General features: G+C 32.8%; 1 protein-coding gene across 2 annotated transcripts in view; it reads left to right on the top strand.

Moving 5' to 3' along the window:
- Window positions 1–11,959, top strand: part of LOC101899021 (phospholipid-transporting ATPase VA) — a 46,656-nt gene extending 34,697 nt beyond the window's left edge. The window contains exons 3-15 of one of the 2 annotated variants that reach the window (XM_020037997.2): window positions 115–294; window positions 362–486; window positions 548–1,233; window positions 4,072–4,438; window positions 4,501–5,202; window positions 5,346–5,492; window positions 5,556–5,724; window positions 5,781–5,951; window positions 6,042–6,227; window positions 6,289–6,489; window positions 6,556–6,743; window positions 6,831–6,916; window positions 10,206–11,959. In XM_020037997.2, the coding sequence (XP_019893556.1) occupies window positions 115–294; window positions 362–486; window positions 548–1,233; window positions 4,072–4,438; window positions 4,501–5,202; window positions 5,346–5,492; window positions 5,556–5,724; window positions 5,781–5,951; window positions 6,042–6,227; window positions 6,289–6,489; window positions 6,556–6,743; window positions 6,831–6,916; window positions 10,206–10,240 (3,243 nt within the window). In that variant the 3' untranslated portion in view covers window positions 10,241–11,959. Of the gene's footprint in view, window positions 1–114; window positions 295–361; window positions 487–547; window positions 1,234–4,071; window positions 4,439–4,500; window positions 5,203–5,345; window positions 5,493–5,555; window positions 5,725–5,780; window positions 5,952–6,041; window positions 6,228–6,288; window positions 6,490–6,555; window positions 6,744–6,830; window positions 6,972–10,205 lie in introns of both variants that reach the window. The other variant, XM_020037996.2, reaches the window with a different exon arrangement.
- Window positions 11,960–15,525: the final 3,566 nt, after the last annotated feature.

Here is a 15,525-nt window from a genome sequence, read left to right as displayed (position 1 = left end):
ATCATTGAAAACTAAAACGATGGACCAGCAACCCGCACCGGCTCAGCTAGTTTGATATTATATGTATATTATTGATAATAATTGTGACCAATACCTGTTTTTCTTATTTTTCAGGTAGTACGCGGTTTTACCGAAAAGCAGTCTATATTTATACCAAATAAATTCGTAAGTCGGGTGGAGGCAGATGCGCCAACAACCAAACTCTATAGATTTCATGGGGCCTTAATACATCCCTCTGGTGAGAGAGTACCAGTATCAACAGAATGCTTACTACTAAGAGAAAGCAGACTTAAGGTAATAGTCTCCACAATTTTGAATGATAAGTGTAGCAATAATTTTTGTACATTTTTATCTTCACCAGAATACTGATTTTATAGAAGGCATTGTTGTCTATGCTGGACATGAAACTAAAGCGATGCTTAATAATAGTGGGCCTCGCTATAAACGTTCCCAGGTGGAACAACAAATGAATATAGATGTTATTTGGTAAGTTTTAATTTAACACTATATAAAAATAAATTTAATAAATTTTCTAATTCGAATATAGGTGTGTAATTTTGCTGTTAATATTGTGTGTAGTTGGTGCGGTTGGTTGCAAAATGTGGCTTAGTTCTTTTGAACAATTTCCTGTACCTTATTTACCGTTCGATGTTAATCCAGACTATGAAGGCCTTTTAATATTTTGGACATATATTATAATACTACAAGTCATGATACCATTATCTTTATATGTGACAATAGAGTTATGTAAGATATTGCAAGTTTTCCATATACACAACAATATGGATTTATTTGATAGTGACACCAATAAGAAAACTGAATGTCGTGCTATGAACATCACTGAAGAGCTTGGTCAAGTGCAACACATTTTCTCCGATAAAACTGGGACACTAACTGAAAATAAAATGCTGTTTCGCCGATGTGTCGTCAATGGTATAGACTATAACCACCCCCCTTCAGAGTTAGAGAAGATTTATTCAAAACCTGGATCTCCAGCGCCGCCTCTAATAGCGAATACCTCGCTCATAAGTGATATGCTTAACTTAAGTTCATCGGGACAGTATTTTACACAGAATTCTCAACGTATTCAAGAATTTTTAGTTGTACTTGCTATATGCAATACAGTAATTGTTAGTGCTACGCCGCATCGTGATCTCATGAACGCCAGTGGTATAATTGAGGTGCAGAGTAATAATGCGTCATTGGTGGGAGATTCTTCGGTGACTTTAAAAGGTAATATAATTTTAAAAATATACTAAAACATTTTTTGCTGAGATAATACTTTACTAAATCGTTTTGAACGATATACTATCTAAGAAGAACCTCCATTATTAATTTATAGTGCTCTGTGGGAACTGTGAGTCTGTCTTGAATAAGGTCAACTATTCACGGATTCACATAATATTTGCCCTATATAAAAATTGTGGCTCATAGAACATGACAAGAATTGATCAATAGGGAACTATTATCCAATCATGGGTACACCTGCCTGTCTGTCTTGATTATTAGTCTATTAATTATTCGTTGGACAGAATTACAATGAGTCAGCGTTTGTTTTTTCATCTTATTTCGGATATTACTAACCTCGTGCCCAACAATTTACCTAGTTCTGCGATTTATATGATGAAGATGGATTTATACGCTAGAAAGTTGCATTTTTGCCACCAAATAAGGCATTCTTAGTCAAAAAGATTGAAATTATAGTCTTGCATATTCTAGATAGTGAGATAGTGATAGATGAGATAGTGGTATTTATGAATCGAAGGAATATTAAGATCGCAGCAGTGCAGTAAACCAATTTGCCAGATATTAGCCCATTGTTGGTGGGCAATAACCGCATGGTATTAGGGGATTTTAATGTCCACATTGAGTTGTGGCGTTCTGTCCGAGGTAATGACCAGAAGGGATCTGCGCTGGCAGAGTAGATTGTCTGCTACACATCCTGCATGGTAAACGACTATGCCCCCGACCAGAATAAGATGAGAATGTCACAGCCAGACTTAACCATAGTGTCACCCGGTGTGATAAATGACGTGACTTGGCTACCCGTAATTTTTATTGGCTCAGAACATCTCCCGATAATCTTCTCCGTAAGCAGGTCGTCTGATTTCACAACCTCCGTACGTTGGACTTTCCTCAACCATGGGAAAGCTCACTGGACAGAATTCTGAGAATTCATCAGAGAAATTACCATTCCTTCTGATGTTCCGGTAGTAGAAATAATTTTCTAGATATCATTAAAGCTGCAGCCGTTCGCTATATACTTGCTGGTCGAATACCCGAAATAAGACCAAATTTCTCAGCGGGGGCAGCGGGATTAGCAAATGAGCATGATGATCTCCGTCGTTTCAACCCCACTGATCCTAGAATCAGCGATTTGAGAGTGGAAGTCAACCGGTTGGTAAAGAATCATAAGAGGAAAATGTGGCTAGAACATCTGAAGTGTTGCAAAATTGGAGCCGCTACGAGCAAGTTGTGGGTTACGGTTAAATTGAACACTAAAAAGGTTTGATTGGACCTCAGTCACTTTTAACGACGTAACGGTGACTGATCCAAAGAGGTGCGCTGAGTATTTTAACCGACAATTTGTCCAGCAACCCGAGATCGACAGGGCGAAGAGAAGAGTACTACATCGTGGCAGATCTCCACCACAGTTACGATGGGTAATAATACAAATGTCATCCGAAATGCTAAGTCATCCAAAGCGTTGGGCCCAGACTCAAAGGAACCTCAATGATAATGCTGAAATAACTGTATTCGCCTGGCGAGTACCACATAGTTCTCGAAGCCTGGAAAATGAATCAGGTGTCCCCGCTAATGAAGCCAGGCAAGGATGGCAGCAAAGGCGAATCGTACAGGACAATTTCCCTTTTGACGCCAGTAGGTAAGGCTCTCGAGGCTTTACATCTTTCAGTCATTAGAGATTCCGTCCACAACATCGTTGCACAACAGCATTACACGCCATTTTTACACAGTAACGGAATGAAACAAGCCGTGTCATAGAATAGCGTTAGTAGCCCTTGACCTATCAAAGGCATTTGATACGGTAAATCATGACACACTGTGTGAGGACGTGCAGAGAACTACCCTCCGGCCAAGTTCGAAACGTTAGGTAATCAACAAGAAGTCCACAGCCCGTAGAGTGAAACAGGGAGTTCCCCAAGGTGGCGTGATATCTCCGGAACTGTTTAACCTCTACCTTTCCGGAATTCCTCGCCCTCCAGACGGCATAGAGATCTTAACGTATGCGGATGATTGTACGATCATGGGATCGGGCCCAGTGGTTGATAACATATGTGTAAGATTGAACTGCTATCTCGCGGGAATATGAAAATATCCGCTACGAAATCAACGGCCACACACTTTACCACATGGTCTGAGGAGATGAGAACACCTCTGAATGCGCAGGTTGAGGGAAATTTAATACCACGAACTACCCCAAGATCCTAGGGGTAACTTTCGACAGCATGTTCAAGTCGTCTCTGGTTACAGCCTATAAAGATAGCCGAATTTTTAAACCTGAAGCTTGAGCCAGATCAGCACAATCCAAACATCTGCATGTATTACTGTTACAACAACAAAAATACCAGAATTCGGGAGTTTTCAAAGGGTATATACCATCCATTCTACGAGATTCAAACTACTTTTCTAATTACCTGCTTAGTAACCACAGTGATGGTGGACAAAATTTGATTCTCGCCAGCAGGTTTAGTCCTTTGAACTATCTTTGAAACCTTGAAGCTGAATTAAATCTACAATGAAACTTATCCTCCCAAACTAGTCCATATTTTAAATAGTAGTCTAGGATAACCTTGGTCAAGTTCTACACAGCTTATATATTTGCCTTACTCCTCCTAGTAATGTGAAAGTGTTTACTCTCATGATCTGGGAAAATTTTGAAACATTGATAATTATCACAGGTATTTTAGAAACCATAAAAATGCATTTTCCATTGCGTTGTTACTATGTATAAAACGTGATTAAGATTTGTTTCACTTTTTCATAGCGTGCATTAGAATACATTAGTTTGTTTACCTGTAAAACTTCTGAATATTTTTTTATTTATTGCAGCTGTTAAACCTTCTGCCGATCAAAATGATTTATCAGGCTCACCGTCAGTAGCGCAAAACAAGTTAGCATCAGCCATACCAGCTGATCGTTATGTGCGTCTGGCCGAATCGAGATCTGTGACCCCATCACCACCTCCAAATTTGCTATTCAACATTCCAACACAATCCCATATACCATCTCTATCACCAATAAGTAGTTCAGCGGAATCAACGCCTACCTCAGAATCGCCGCCAATGAAAATGAAATCATTGTCAAATAACATATCACCTACAGGACGAGCTAAGGCGGTTATTAATTCTAAGATTACCAGTCTAACGACATTTTTAAATTCAAAGGCACAATCGAAACGATTGGCTAATAAGTTGCAGTAAGTTTCGCGAACATCAAGATTTTATAGACCACATCTTTCAGAACTATATTTTCTTTCAGACAACAAAAAAACAATCTCACATATCAAACGCCTGACGGCCGTCCCTTGTACGAAGCAGAAAGTCCTGACGAACTTGCTTTGGTGAATGCTGCCTATAGTTACGACTGTTGCCTTATTAATCGTAGCCCTAATCACATTTTAGTGAGCATTCCTAACAAGGGATTAGTGGAGTATGAAGTTCTAAAAATACTTCCATTTGATTCCAGCCGAAAATGCATGTCAGTTGTTGTAAGACGTACTGGCACACAAGAAATTGTTTTATATACTAAGGGTGCTGATAGTTCAATTATGCCTGTGCTTGCACCATGTTCGCCAAATTCCCCCGACGGAATAATTCGCGAAAAAACACAACAACAACTTGACCATTATGCTCGCGAAGGTTTGCGTATTTTGGTTATGGCAAAAAGAAATCTTAACCCAACCGAATACACAGAGTGGTGGGCTAGACATCAAGAGATTGAGATGTCCATGGAAAATCGGGAACGTCGGTTGCGTGACTCATTTGCAAAGTTGGAGAGTAACCTAATACTTTTAGGCGCAACTGGAATCGAAGATCGTTTGCAAGAGGGTGTACCCGAAACAATTTCATCATTGCTAGCAGCAGGAATATCAATATGGGTATTAACCGGAGATAAACCAGAGACTGCTATTAATATAGCATATTCGGCTAAATTATTTACGCAACAAATGGAACTTATTAGGTGAGACATAACGGTATATACGTAATTATTTATTTTTTTTTTTTTGCAAATATTCCAATATAATATTGTTTTTGTGTTGCAATAACTAATTTTTTTATGATGTGCCATGCATATGGAAATTTCTCGGTATGTCTATGTTTTAGATTAACAGCCCGTTCAAAGGATGCCGCAGAATCTGCCATTAACTTTTATTTAAACGAAGTGGAAGCTTCAAAGATAGTCCCACATCGTTTAAAACCACGAGCCCTTGTGGTCGATGGTAAAACCTTAACCTTTATATTAGACTTAAGGTGACTTTTATTGTTTCCTTTGTTTTTCCAACAACGATTTTAAACTATACTTTTGTGCTTTAGATCCAAATTAATAAGGCCTTTTTTGAAATTGGCCAAAAGCTGCGCTTCAGTATTGTGTTGTCGTTCCACACCGCTACAAAAGGCATATTTAGTAAAAGTGGTTAAAGAAGAGTTGCGCCTATGCACACTAGCCATAGGTGACGGCGCCAACGACGTATCTATGATACAAGTAAGTGTGTGACAAGTATATTTTGAATTTAGTAAAATGTAATTTAATTCTTTTAGATGGCTGACGTCGGCGTTGGCATATCGGGACAAGAAGGTACCCAAGCTGTGATGGCTGCTGATTTTACAGTAGCACGTTTTCGATATTTAGAGCGCTTGCTTCTAACACATGGGTATTGGTGTTATGATCGTCTATCACGTATGATACTTTATTTTTTCTATAAAAATGCTGTAAGTTAAATTGTTTAAACATTACATTTTTTATACAATCCCTGAAGAATTATTTTTATTTAAATATAATATATTTTTATCTAATTCCAGGCCTTCGTGTTTCTGATATTCTGGTATCAACTTTATTGCGGATTTTCTGGTTCTGTTATGATGGATCAAATGTATCTAATGCTGTATAATTTAATATTCACTTCGTTGCCACCTTTAGCAATAGGTGTCTATGATCAACGGGTGCCAGAAGATTTATTACTTAGAAATACATATCTGTACAAAAATGTAATGTTGTATCTGTATAATTTTTATACAATATCTATTTACCGTTTACATCTCTAAACAGGGTCGCCTAGGTTTAGCCTATAAACCACATGATTTTTGGATAGTGCTGTTGGATGCGCTTTATCAAAGTCTAATAGTATTTTTTATAGCTTTATGTGCCTATGCTGATTCAGATGTTGGTATATGGGAGTTTGGTGCCACCATAACAGCTTCTTGTTTATATACGAATTTATTGCATGGAGTGATAGAAATCCGTTCATGGGTGTGAAAAGTTTAATTATTTTAATTTTCAATGATTTGTTTTTATTTGTGTATTTTTTCATTGCAGACAATACTTCACGTGCTTTCAATGGTTTTTAGTTTGGGTTCTTTTTATTTATTTTCCGTTGTTTACAACTCTATGTGCGTAAACTGTTTTGGCTTACCTTCCAGTTACTGGGTAATTTTTCGATGCTTTGCCTCTCCAATTCATTGGCTTGTAATAGTACTATCAGCTGTTGTAGCTGTTTTACCGCGGTATGTAAATACAAAAGAAATACAAAAAAAAAAAAAAAAAAAAAAAAACAAATATATGTCATTGTTTGAATTTTCTTATATTTCCAGATTGCTCCTTACAGTTTTGAGAACTTCGTTATTTCCTGACGATAGCACAAAAGTTTTACTGCATAACAAACGTGAACGTCATAGAGGTGAGGGTCTTTTAGTTACTTGGTCACGGTCGACATCTGCTTCATCAATATATAGGTAAAGAACACACAACTAATATTCATATAAAATTCTAAATAATTAAATCTAAATATCTTTTGGATGATGTTCTAAATAATTAAATCTAAATATCTTTTTGATGTCTTTTGATGTGTAGAATTTTATCTTGAATGATTAAGTAGAGTATTACCGTTACACAAGTTTGAATTGCTGTATCCTTTGCTTGAGAAACGTTTACTTCTAAAACATGTTGTACTTAATAACTTACCAAAACTGTCAGTTTGTATACATTTTTTGAAGCAATTGTTTTTTAAATAACTGTGGGAAATAAATTTACTTAAAATGTAAATAGTCGTTTTGCAAAGTCTGTTCAAATCGTAATAAACGAAACTACAATGTATTTTTGTAGAGTATGTGAGCTTTTAAAAATAATGTTTTTTTTAATATTTTTGTTGTGTTTAAAGTACTGCCTTTTTAATTTTGTATAAATCACATAAGAAATAGTTGGCATCAAAAGAAATAGTTTCCTATCCAACTTTTATACCTCCCCACCCCTATATATTTTTTATGTTTAATTTTTTTTTTTTGTGATATTAGTTGTGTGTTTTTATTTAAATTATTTTATCTTTTTATCCATTTTTGTTTATTAATTTGCCGCAAAATTACCTATATATACTAACCTGTACTCATTAAAACACAAAGCAAAATATAGACCACGAGTTTTAGCAAATAAAGGGTGTTTTCTTATTCTTAAATAATACTGTCTGTAATAAAAATTATTAATATTGTATATTGAGACAAAAGTTCATTTCACTTTATCTTCGATAATCTATTTAGAAACTTTTCCCTATCTGTATACCTATTAAATACCCAACTTTATCGCTTTTGTGGTCTGTCAAATTTTAGCGAGAAAGTAAACCGTAATATATGTTTTAATTCATTTTATTTAACTTAGTGGAGAGTAACCTAGTAGAAGGCAAACTACTCCTATATAAAATTTAAAAAATATGTGTAGCACAAACAAACAACGCATAAAAATCTACAAAAAGTAATAATAATAAATAATATAGCCGTCCTTTGCCTTTGTATATTTTTGGTCCATTTTATTGTTTACCTTTTTCTACAGATCTATGAGCCTATGCTAATGTGTGCCAATGGTCCTATATTTACGTCCACTGTAGTGAGAGCTGGATATCAAAAATCTGAAGTGTCCTTTTCATGTATTTCTTATTTCACCGGGAAATGACTTCCAGCATTAAAAATTATTGCGGTTAAATGAACATTTTGGTATTTTTCACACAAAAGTTATGGTCCTGCTAAATATAATCTATTGACCATCCAGATGCCAAATTTCGTGAGAATCGAACCAATTAAGACCGAGCGGACACAAATAGCTAGATCGACTAAAAAACAGTCTATTGCAGTAAAAATAATTGTAGTACTCACACAAAATATGGATACTTTCAAATAAACATAGTTTTACGGGCAATGTACTCCAACATACTATTATCGATTTGATGAACATTAAAAAGTAGTGTGTTTCATAAAAAAGTAACAATTAGTTTAGCTTGGAGCAAAACTTTTTTTCTAAACTGGTGAATCATTTGATTTGTCAAATCTGCGTCCCATTAGCATTCTACCTGCTATGTCAAAAGTCAGTTCTTTTGCCTATACCAAATATCTGTTTAGGTTTAAAGTAATTGAGTACCTTCGCCTAAATATGTAGGCTATGTTTTTGTAATGGTTGCGTCGGTTTATTATGGGTTTTTCTTTTTGTTGACCTGAGGAGCCATTATATTATATTCTTAATTTTATTTGTAGGGTGTTATTTATACTCTGTTTAATGAGCAATAAATTAGTTCTCTATTTTTTTAGCACGTTTCTGCTACACTTTTTCACTACTCTACTAGACTATTGTTTAGTTGGTGAATAGAGATGTAGGGTTCGAGTTTCTCGTGAATTTTTAAGATAAATTATTCCGCCCAATCACGGTTGTCCTTTCTATAGTCGTCGTCGACTTTATGTGCAAGTCGCCCTCACCGTCGCTTCGATTCAAAAATGGTATTATGGTAAGGCATGGAAGCAACATCGACAGTTTAAAATAAAAGTTGGCAACAATTAAAAAAGCGTTGGCAACACTCCCTTGTTAATAACAAAATAAGATAAAATTTTGTTTGTATTTTGAATTCTAATTTCGTCCCTTTCGGAAAAATTAAAAATATAGTGAAAAATGGATAATATAAATGCGTTACATATCTTAAGTTCAAGTGAGAATGAAGTGGAGAATGTACTCCTTGATGACTTTTTATCATTATTTTTTTTTTTGGGCGATCGAGAAGCTTGGATAGTAGTTACATCAGTCTCGTCATCAGCATTGTCCACTGGCACATTTTCATGGTCTATAACGTCTGTTACAATTATGTTTTCCGTATTTTTTATCACCTCCAGTGCTGCTGGTTTCACCCTTATTGTTTTTTAGTTTTAAATTTTAAATCTTTCCAAACCTAGAAGAACTTTAGAAAACTAACTAATAAAAACATATAAAAATAATTTTAATTTTAACATACTTTTTGCCAGTCTCTAATCGGTGACCCGTTTACATTTAATTTTGTAGCAATGGATTCCAATCTGATTTAAAATTAGCTGGAAAATTACCTTTGGTAAACCCTTTTGCGAAACATGGGTTTCTTTTCCAATTCGGAAACCAACATTTCAAATTGTTTTGCTGTTGTTATTTTCATGGTCAAATATCAAATACAAGAATGTTACAATATCAACGTCGACTAAAAAGTACAATGTCGTCACAATTTTATACGGCGATAGATTTTCTTAAAAATCGACTACACGTCGACTGTTGCATCGACAATTATTTGTCGCTATCGACAAAAAACGACAACCCTAATATGATTATTGTCGCCTCGACTTCATTTTGCGACGCCGACGAGAACCATAATAGGGCCGACTATTTTTGAATCAAAGCCACGGCGAGGGCGTCTTGCACATAAAGTCGACGGCGACTATAGAAACGACAACCGTAATTGGGCCGATTGCGTTCTCAGCAATTAGCATTACTAACATTAATAAATATTTGGTATTTTTATATACTAACTGTACTAAAATTGTGATAGTGTGATAGATCGTGTTGAACATAAGTTCATTATGCATTACCACACAAATTTGTTCGTATAATACTAAAAAACACACATTTTCCGTTTTTACAAGTTCTTTTTTAATAAGAGTAAGATTATAATAGTTTCATATTTTTCTTTTCAGAATCACCGATTATGGGTCTAAGAATCAGATTATAACATCAATTACCTGATTTTTACATGATACTAATGTAATTTATATAAGTTATAGAACCAATATACCAACGACTTTTTATACATATAATATTTTTTGTTAGTTTTTTAATAATATATTATTCAAGCAAATATCCTGCCTAAGCGTCGCCTTTACTAATATATAATAATTTGGCAAAATGTTTATCATTATATTTTCTTAATTAGAATACACATGTAAAATAATTGTTTGTATTGTAGTAAAAAATTTATATTGGTACTTACGTTAAAGTTATCTGTTAGATAACTCCATTGCACATTTTGTTAACATATTGGTTAATTTCTCATGTTTCTATCAATGTTGCAAGTGCTCAGTGAGTTGTTGCACATGTTGATCCAGTTGCTTTATGAGATTTGATGCGTTCTGTCAAACGTCTAAAGCCGCTAGTCTTAATATGAACGACGACTAGGATTTATTGAGTTTTAAGTTCATATAATGTTAATATTCTCATTGTAGCCATGACTTACTTTTAGCGAAATATATCCATAATCAATGCTTCGTCAACCAGTAAACTTTGTGAGTTACCTATTAAACTTTCCACGGTGGCGAAGAATGTCTGATAAGGCAATAAGCATTGATCCATTATCATACTCTAAGCATATACATTTTTGCAACTGATATCAGTTTTTAAACGTCAAAAGTATATATTCTTTTGGGCAACATTTGCCTGTCTGCAGAGAATGAGTAGCTGATCATACATATCACATTCATTCTCAATTATTAATTAAAAATTGTGCATAAAACCATGTACATAAAACCAAACCATTTAGCTATAAAATTTCATAAAAGGAATTCGCCATAGGGATGATTGTACTGACTCATATTTTAGAAATTTTCTTAAAGATTTATGGCTTTTATTTGGTTTTTTGCAAAGACTTTTTAACGATTTTCATAAAATATGTTTTTTTTTTTCGTAAACCTATTCTATTTTAAACCAATTAAAATTACGCCATTAATACAAAATAAAAATGAAAATAATAGTTATTCGTTGTAGTTTACACAATAATTGAACTATATCGCCGACATAGGTATGTTTAAATTTGTATATTTTTAGACCTCAATGATTTCTTAAATAATTAGGTGAAATATTGTCTTTGGATTTACGTTGTGTATACTTCAATCATGTTTTTTTATTTGAAGGGCATGATTAAATTTTGTGAAAGGATTAATTGTTATAGCTAATTTTAATTAAATCAAACAAATATAGTTTCAATTCTTGACGCAGCTCTGATCTGAAGGCATTATTTTGTAGTATTAAATCGAAAACTATTTATAATAAAATAAATTATTTATAAACACAAAATATATATTGCAATGAAATAAAAAACTAGAATAAAAAGAAATAATAATTTAATAATAAAAATAAAAATCAAAAGAAGATGAAAAATATAACAATAAGTAGCAAACGGCTGTGATTGTACACTCATTTTAGTGAAAAGTAATAAAAATCGTTAAAATATTGAAGAAAAAACAACAGTTTTATTCAAGTTTTTATTTGGAAGCGATACAAGTAAACAAGCTTGCCTATTTTTGTATTACATACCGAAATTATATGTAAATGAACATTTTAAACTATCGATGGTTAATACTGTCGCTAACTGGTTACAGAATCACTCTATAGATATTTGATGGAAACTATTTCTACTAGTTTTTCAATAAATTCCAAATTTGACTACAATTTTTTTTAACAAAAGAATTCAGCCAAATATCATCAAAGACCACTAAATTACATCAAATTCCGATTCCACAAATTGAATCGAGTTTACAGTTATATGCAAATAACATTCTAATGTTATCGTTATTAAGACGATGTGTAAACATGGTTCCTTTTTATGGCATTTTGAATCTAAACCGCAGTAATGAATACTGGCTACATTTTACTATTAAAATTTATTTGTATTGCTTTTTATGACTTGTGGAATAAAACAACTAATTACAAGTAATAAATAGTTTATATATAAAAATAAACATACACGCATTTTGTATTGTTACATTTGAAAACTTACAATAAAAATCAACTATCAACTGACTGTTTTAATTAGCTTATAAATAAGATATATAAATTAGTTGGATATAAGTGTACGTATCAAATGTACTCCATAGAAGGAATTTAAAAAAATCTGTAGTAACTCATCTATCTTCGTCTTAACGTAAAATATATTTTTTCATAAAATTTTTTTTTATTCAAACTTTTACATGTATCGTTGTTTTTTCACCTCTAATTTCATATTATTTGCTTTTCATTTGCAAAACCATTACTAAATCGAATATGGGAATCCTTTTCTGAAATACTCGACCTTGTCATTTTTTCATAGTAGAATAATACAGGAAACAGCAAGTGTAACAACAACCACATGCACATTTGTTTTTGTATGTAATACAAGTGTCAGAGTTATATGTCCAAAAAATGTAAACAAAACAATTAATTTTTGGTTTTAATTTCCAAAATGTTCATTTTTGAATTTGGATTACCAAATTTAAAATACAGAAGAATGGTTCTTGAAATATTTAATTTTAATGCTATCATGTCATTCCCCTGAATTTATAGTTGTTACCAAATCTGTAAATACTACGAGCAATCCTTAGAAAATAACGAAAAAAGTACATACCTTTCCAATTGAAACCAAACTGCATATATACATAAAGTATTCTACATTTTGCAAATTTAGAAAATTGAATTATATGACTGTATTGCCTAATGTGGTGCTGTTCCTTAACCGCGAAAAACGTTTTCGCGCCATCTCGTGGCGTTTTTAAGTATAACAGCGAATTTTTTTTATTAGGCAAAAAATTCACTTTGCCCTGCAGTAAAATTTCATATCAAAAACGTGATACATATCATGGCATAATTATAGAAGGAAGAACGAAGCTACCCCTTAAATACAATTTTTTTCTTTCGGTGCCCTTATTCTGTCAAAACACATACACATTTTGTGTATGTGTGTGTATTGTTTTGAATAAAAAATTCAACAATTTGAAATTATTTCAAATTTGGTAGCAAAATAAATGCAAATTATACAATTGTGTGATAAAACTGTATTGTCCTACTATTTTAGATTCAATCGTGCGGAATAAGCCCGAAATTCCATTCCTACTTCACGGGGTTTATATAAGAATTTTGTTTAAAAAAAAAATAAAAATAAACAAAGCCAACTGTTGCATATTTAAATGTCTATTTTACACTATTAGACTCCAGCACAAAGTTGAATTTTTCTAGTTTCTTTGAAGTTGACCATTCTTTCTTATTGAGGCAGGATACCTATTGTATATCAAGCAATGGAATTAAAGCACAAAACGTTGTATCGAATTTGACACTAAATTACTATAGAATCAAATCAGCTGGGGTTTGCTGTTAACTGTACCACGTCATTTTTCAAATAAAATTTATTTTCTTGTCTGAAATATTTACGTATGACGAGTGGCGTATTTTACAAACATAAATAATCTAAATCTTTCCTAGACACTTAAAAACAGTTATATATTCCATTTCTTAGGACGGCGAATATTATTTATCATATCTTAAGCTTTAACGTATAAAATAGAGATTTGAAACCCTTCATCTTAAGGAAAAATTCTTGGCACGGTTAGTTCTTGCGTAGTTATCGCATGACGTTTCTTGTTTAAGTCAGTCTTTAAGGATCAAACGCCAAGAACAACCGGCTAAAAATGTTGGAGAAATCCTCACAATACCTGCTATATTGATTCTGCATGAAACGACTTCTTACGCTGATAATTCTCTACAAGTCCAATTCGACGACAAAAAATATCTCTATCATTCGACTCACACACTATTGCTTGCAGGAGAGACTTTGCAACACTTGTTATAAAATTTATAAATAAAAATAAACTATCTGCTTAAAACACATATTTTAATTTATCACTTAACGGTTCACTACTAGTTTAATTAAATCCCATATTTCCATCAAATAACATTTTTCTGACAATTTTTTGTAATTCACATTCTTGGCGCAGAATCTTAAAGTTTTGTTTATCCGAATCGCTCTATACTTATGTGCTATATTTGTATCGACTTTTAAATTCAATCTTTTTATATAAATATACTGTTATATTTTTTAAACTATTTTAATTTCTCAATTAGACTCTTATATTATTATTAGACTCTTATATCGATTTTGTAACATTTGTATAATAAAATATTATTGCCCCGTCTTCATATTAAATCAAAATTATATTTCCTAATAGTAAAAATATTTATATTATAAGTTGTAATAGTAAAAGAAAGAATACAATAACACTATAAAATTATAAAACACATTTTATTAAAATATTTAATGTAATAAAATTTAACTACGACATATTGTTAATATAATAAGAATAGTTTTAATAAATTTATTTTTACCAAAATACCAATCTCTTTCTTCTTTTGCAGCCAATATTATGTCTCTTAGGACTTACAATACGTCTGCCAGAAAAAAATAAATAAATAAACGGGAAAGTTACTTTGGATAGGAGTTAATAGATAGTATATTAATTTGGATAAAGTTAATTTGAATTTGTACCTTTTAGTTTGATTATAGTGGAAATTGGGTAGAAAATAATGTTTCTTATAGCAACATTTTCACATACACAAACTCACTGTGCGGGTTTTATTCACAAGTTTCAATAAACACGCTGAAAGGACTAATAAAATGGCCAGCGCAAAGCCCGGATCTTAAAGAGAAGGCAGACGGTGTATTATAGAGCATTAACGAAAATCGTTGAATTCTGGCAAAGAGTACAATAGAAATGGAACCAAATCCGAGATGAAATCATGAAAAATTTGGTGAAAAAAATTTCATGAAAAATTTGGTCAAAACATATTCACATTTTGTGTATGTGGGTGTATTGTTTTGAATAAGAAAATACAATAATTTTTAGATATTTTAAATTTGGTTGCAAAATAAATGCAAATTTTCGACGTAAATGGTTAACAAACTGTACACTTTTGTGATAAAACTGTATTGTCCTACTATTTTAGATTCAACCTGGTGCCAACTGTTGCATATTTAAAAGTCTATTCGACACTATAAGACTCCAGCACAGAGCTGCATTTTTCTAGTTTCTTTGAAGTTGAGCAACCTTTCTTATTGAGCCATGAGTTTATTTTAAAAGTCTATTCGACATATAAGACTCCAGCACAGAGCTGCGTTTTTCTAGTTTCTTTGGAGTTGAGCAACCTTTCTTATTGAGCCATGAGTTTACCTACAGCTTAAAGTGTAATGCGATGAATTCAATGGTTCATTGCTTGAGT

Source organism: Musca domestica, unplaced genomic scaffold (genome assembly GCF_030504385.1).
Source record: "Musca domestica strain aabys unplaced genomic scaffold, Musca_domestica.polishedcontigs.V.1.1 5, whole genome shotgun sequence".
In the NCBI taxonomy this organism is placed as follows: Eukaryota; Metazoa; Arthropoda; class Insecta; order Diptera; family Muscidae; genus Musca; species Musca domestica.
This window is presented reverse-complemented; position numbering and strand designations above follow the sequence as displayed.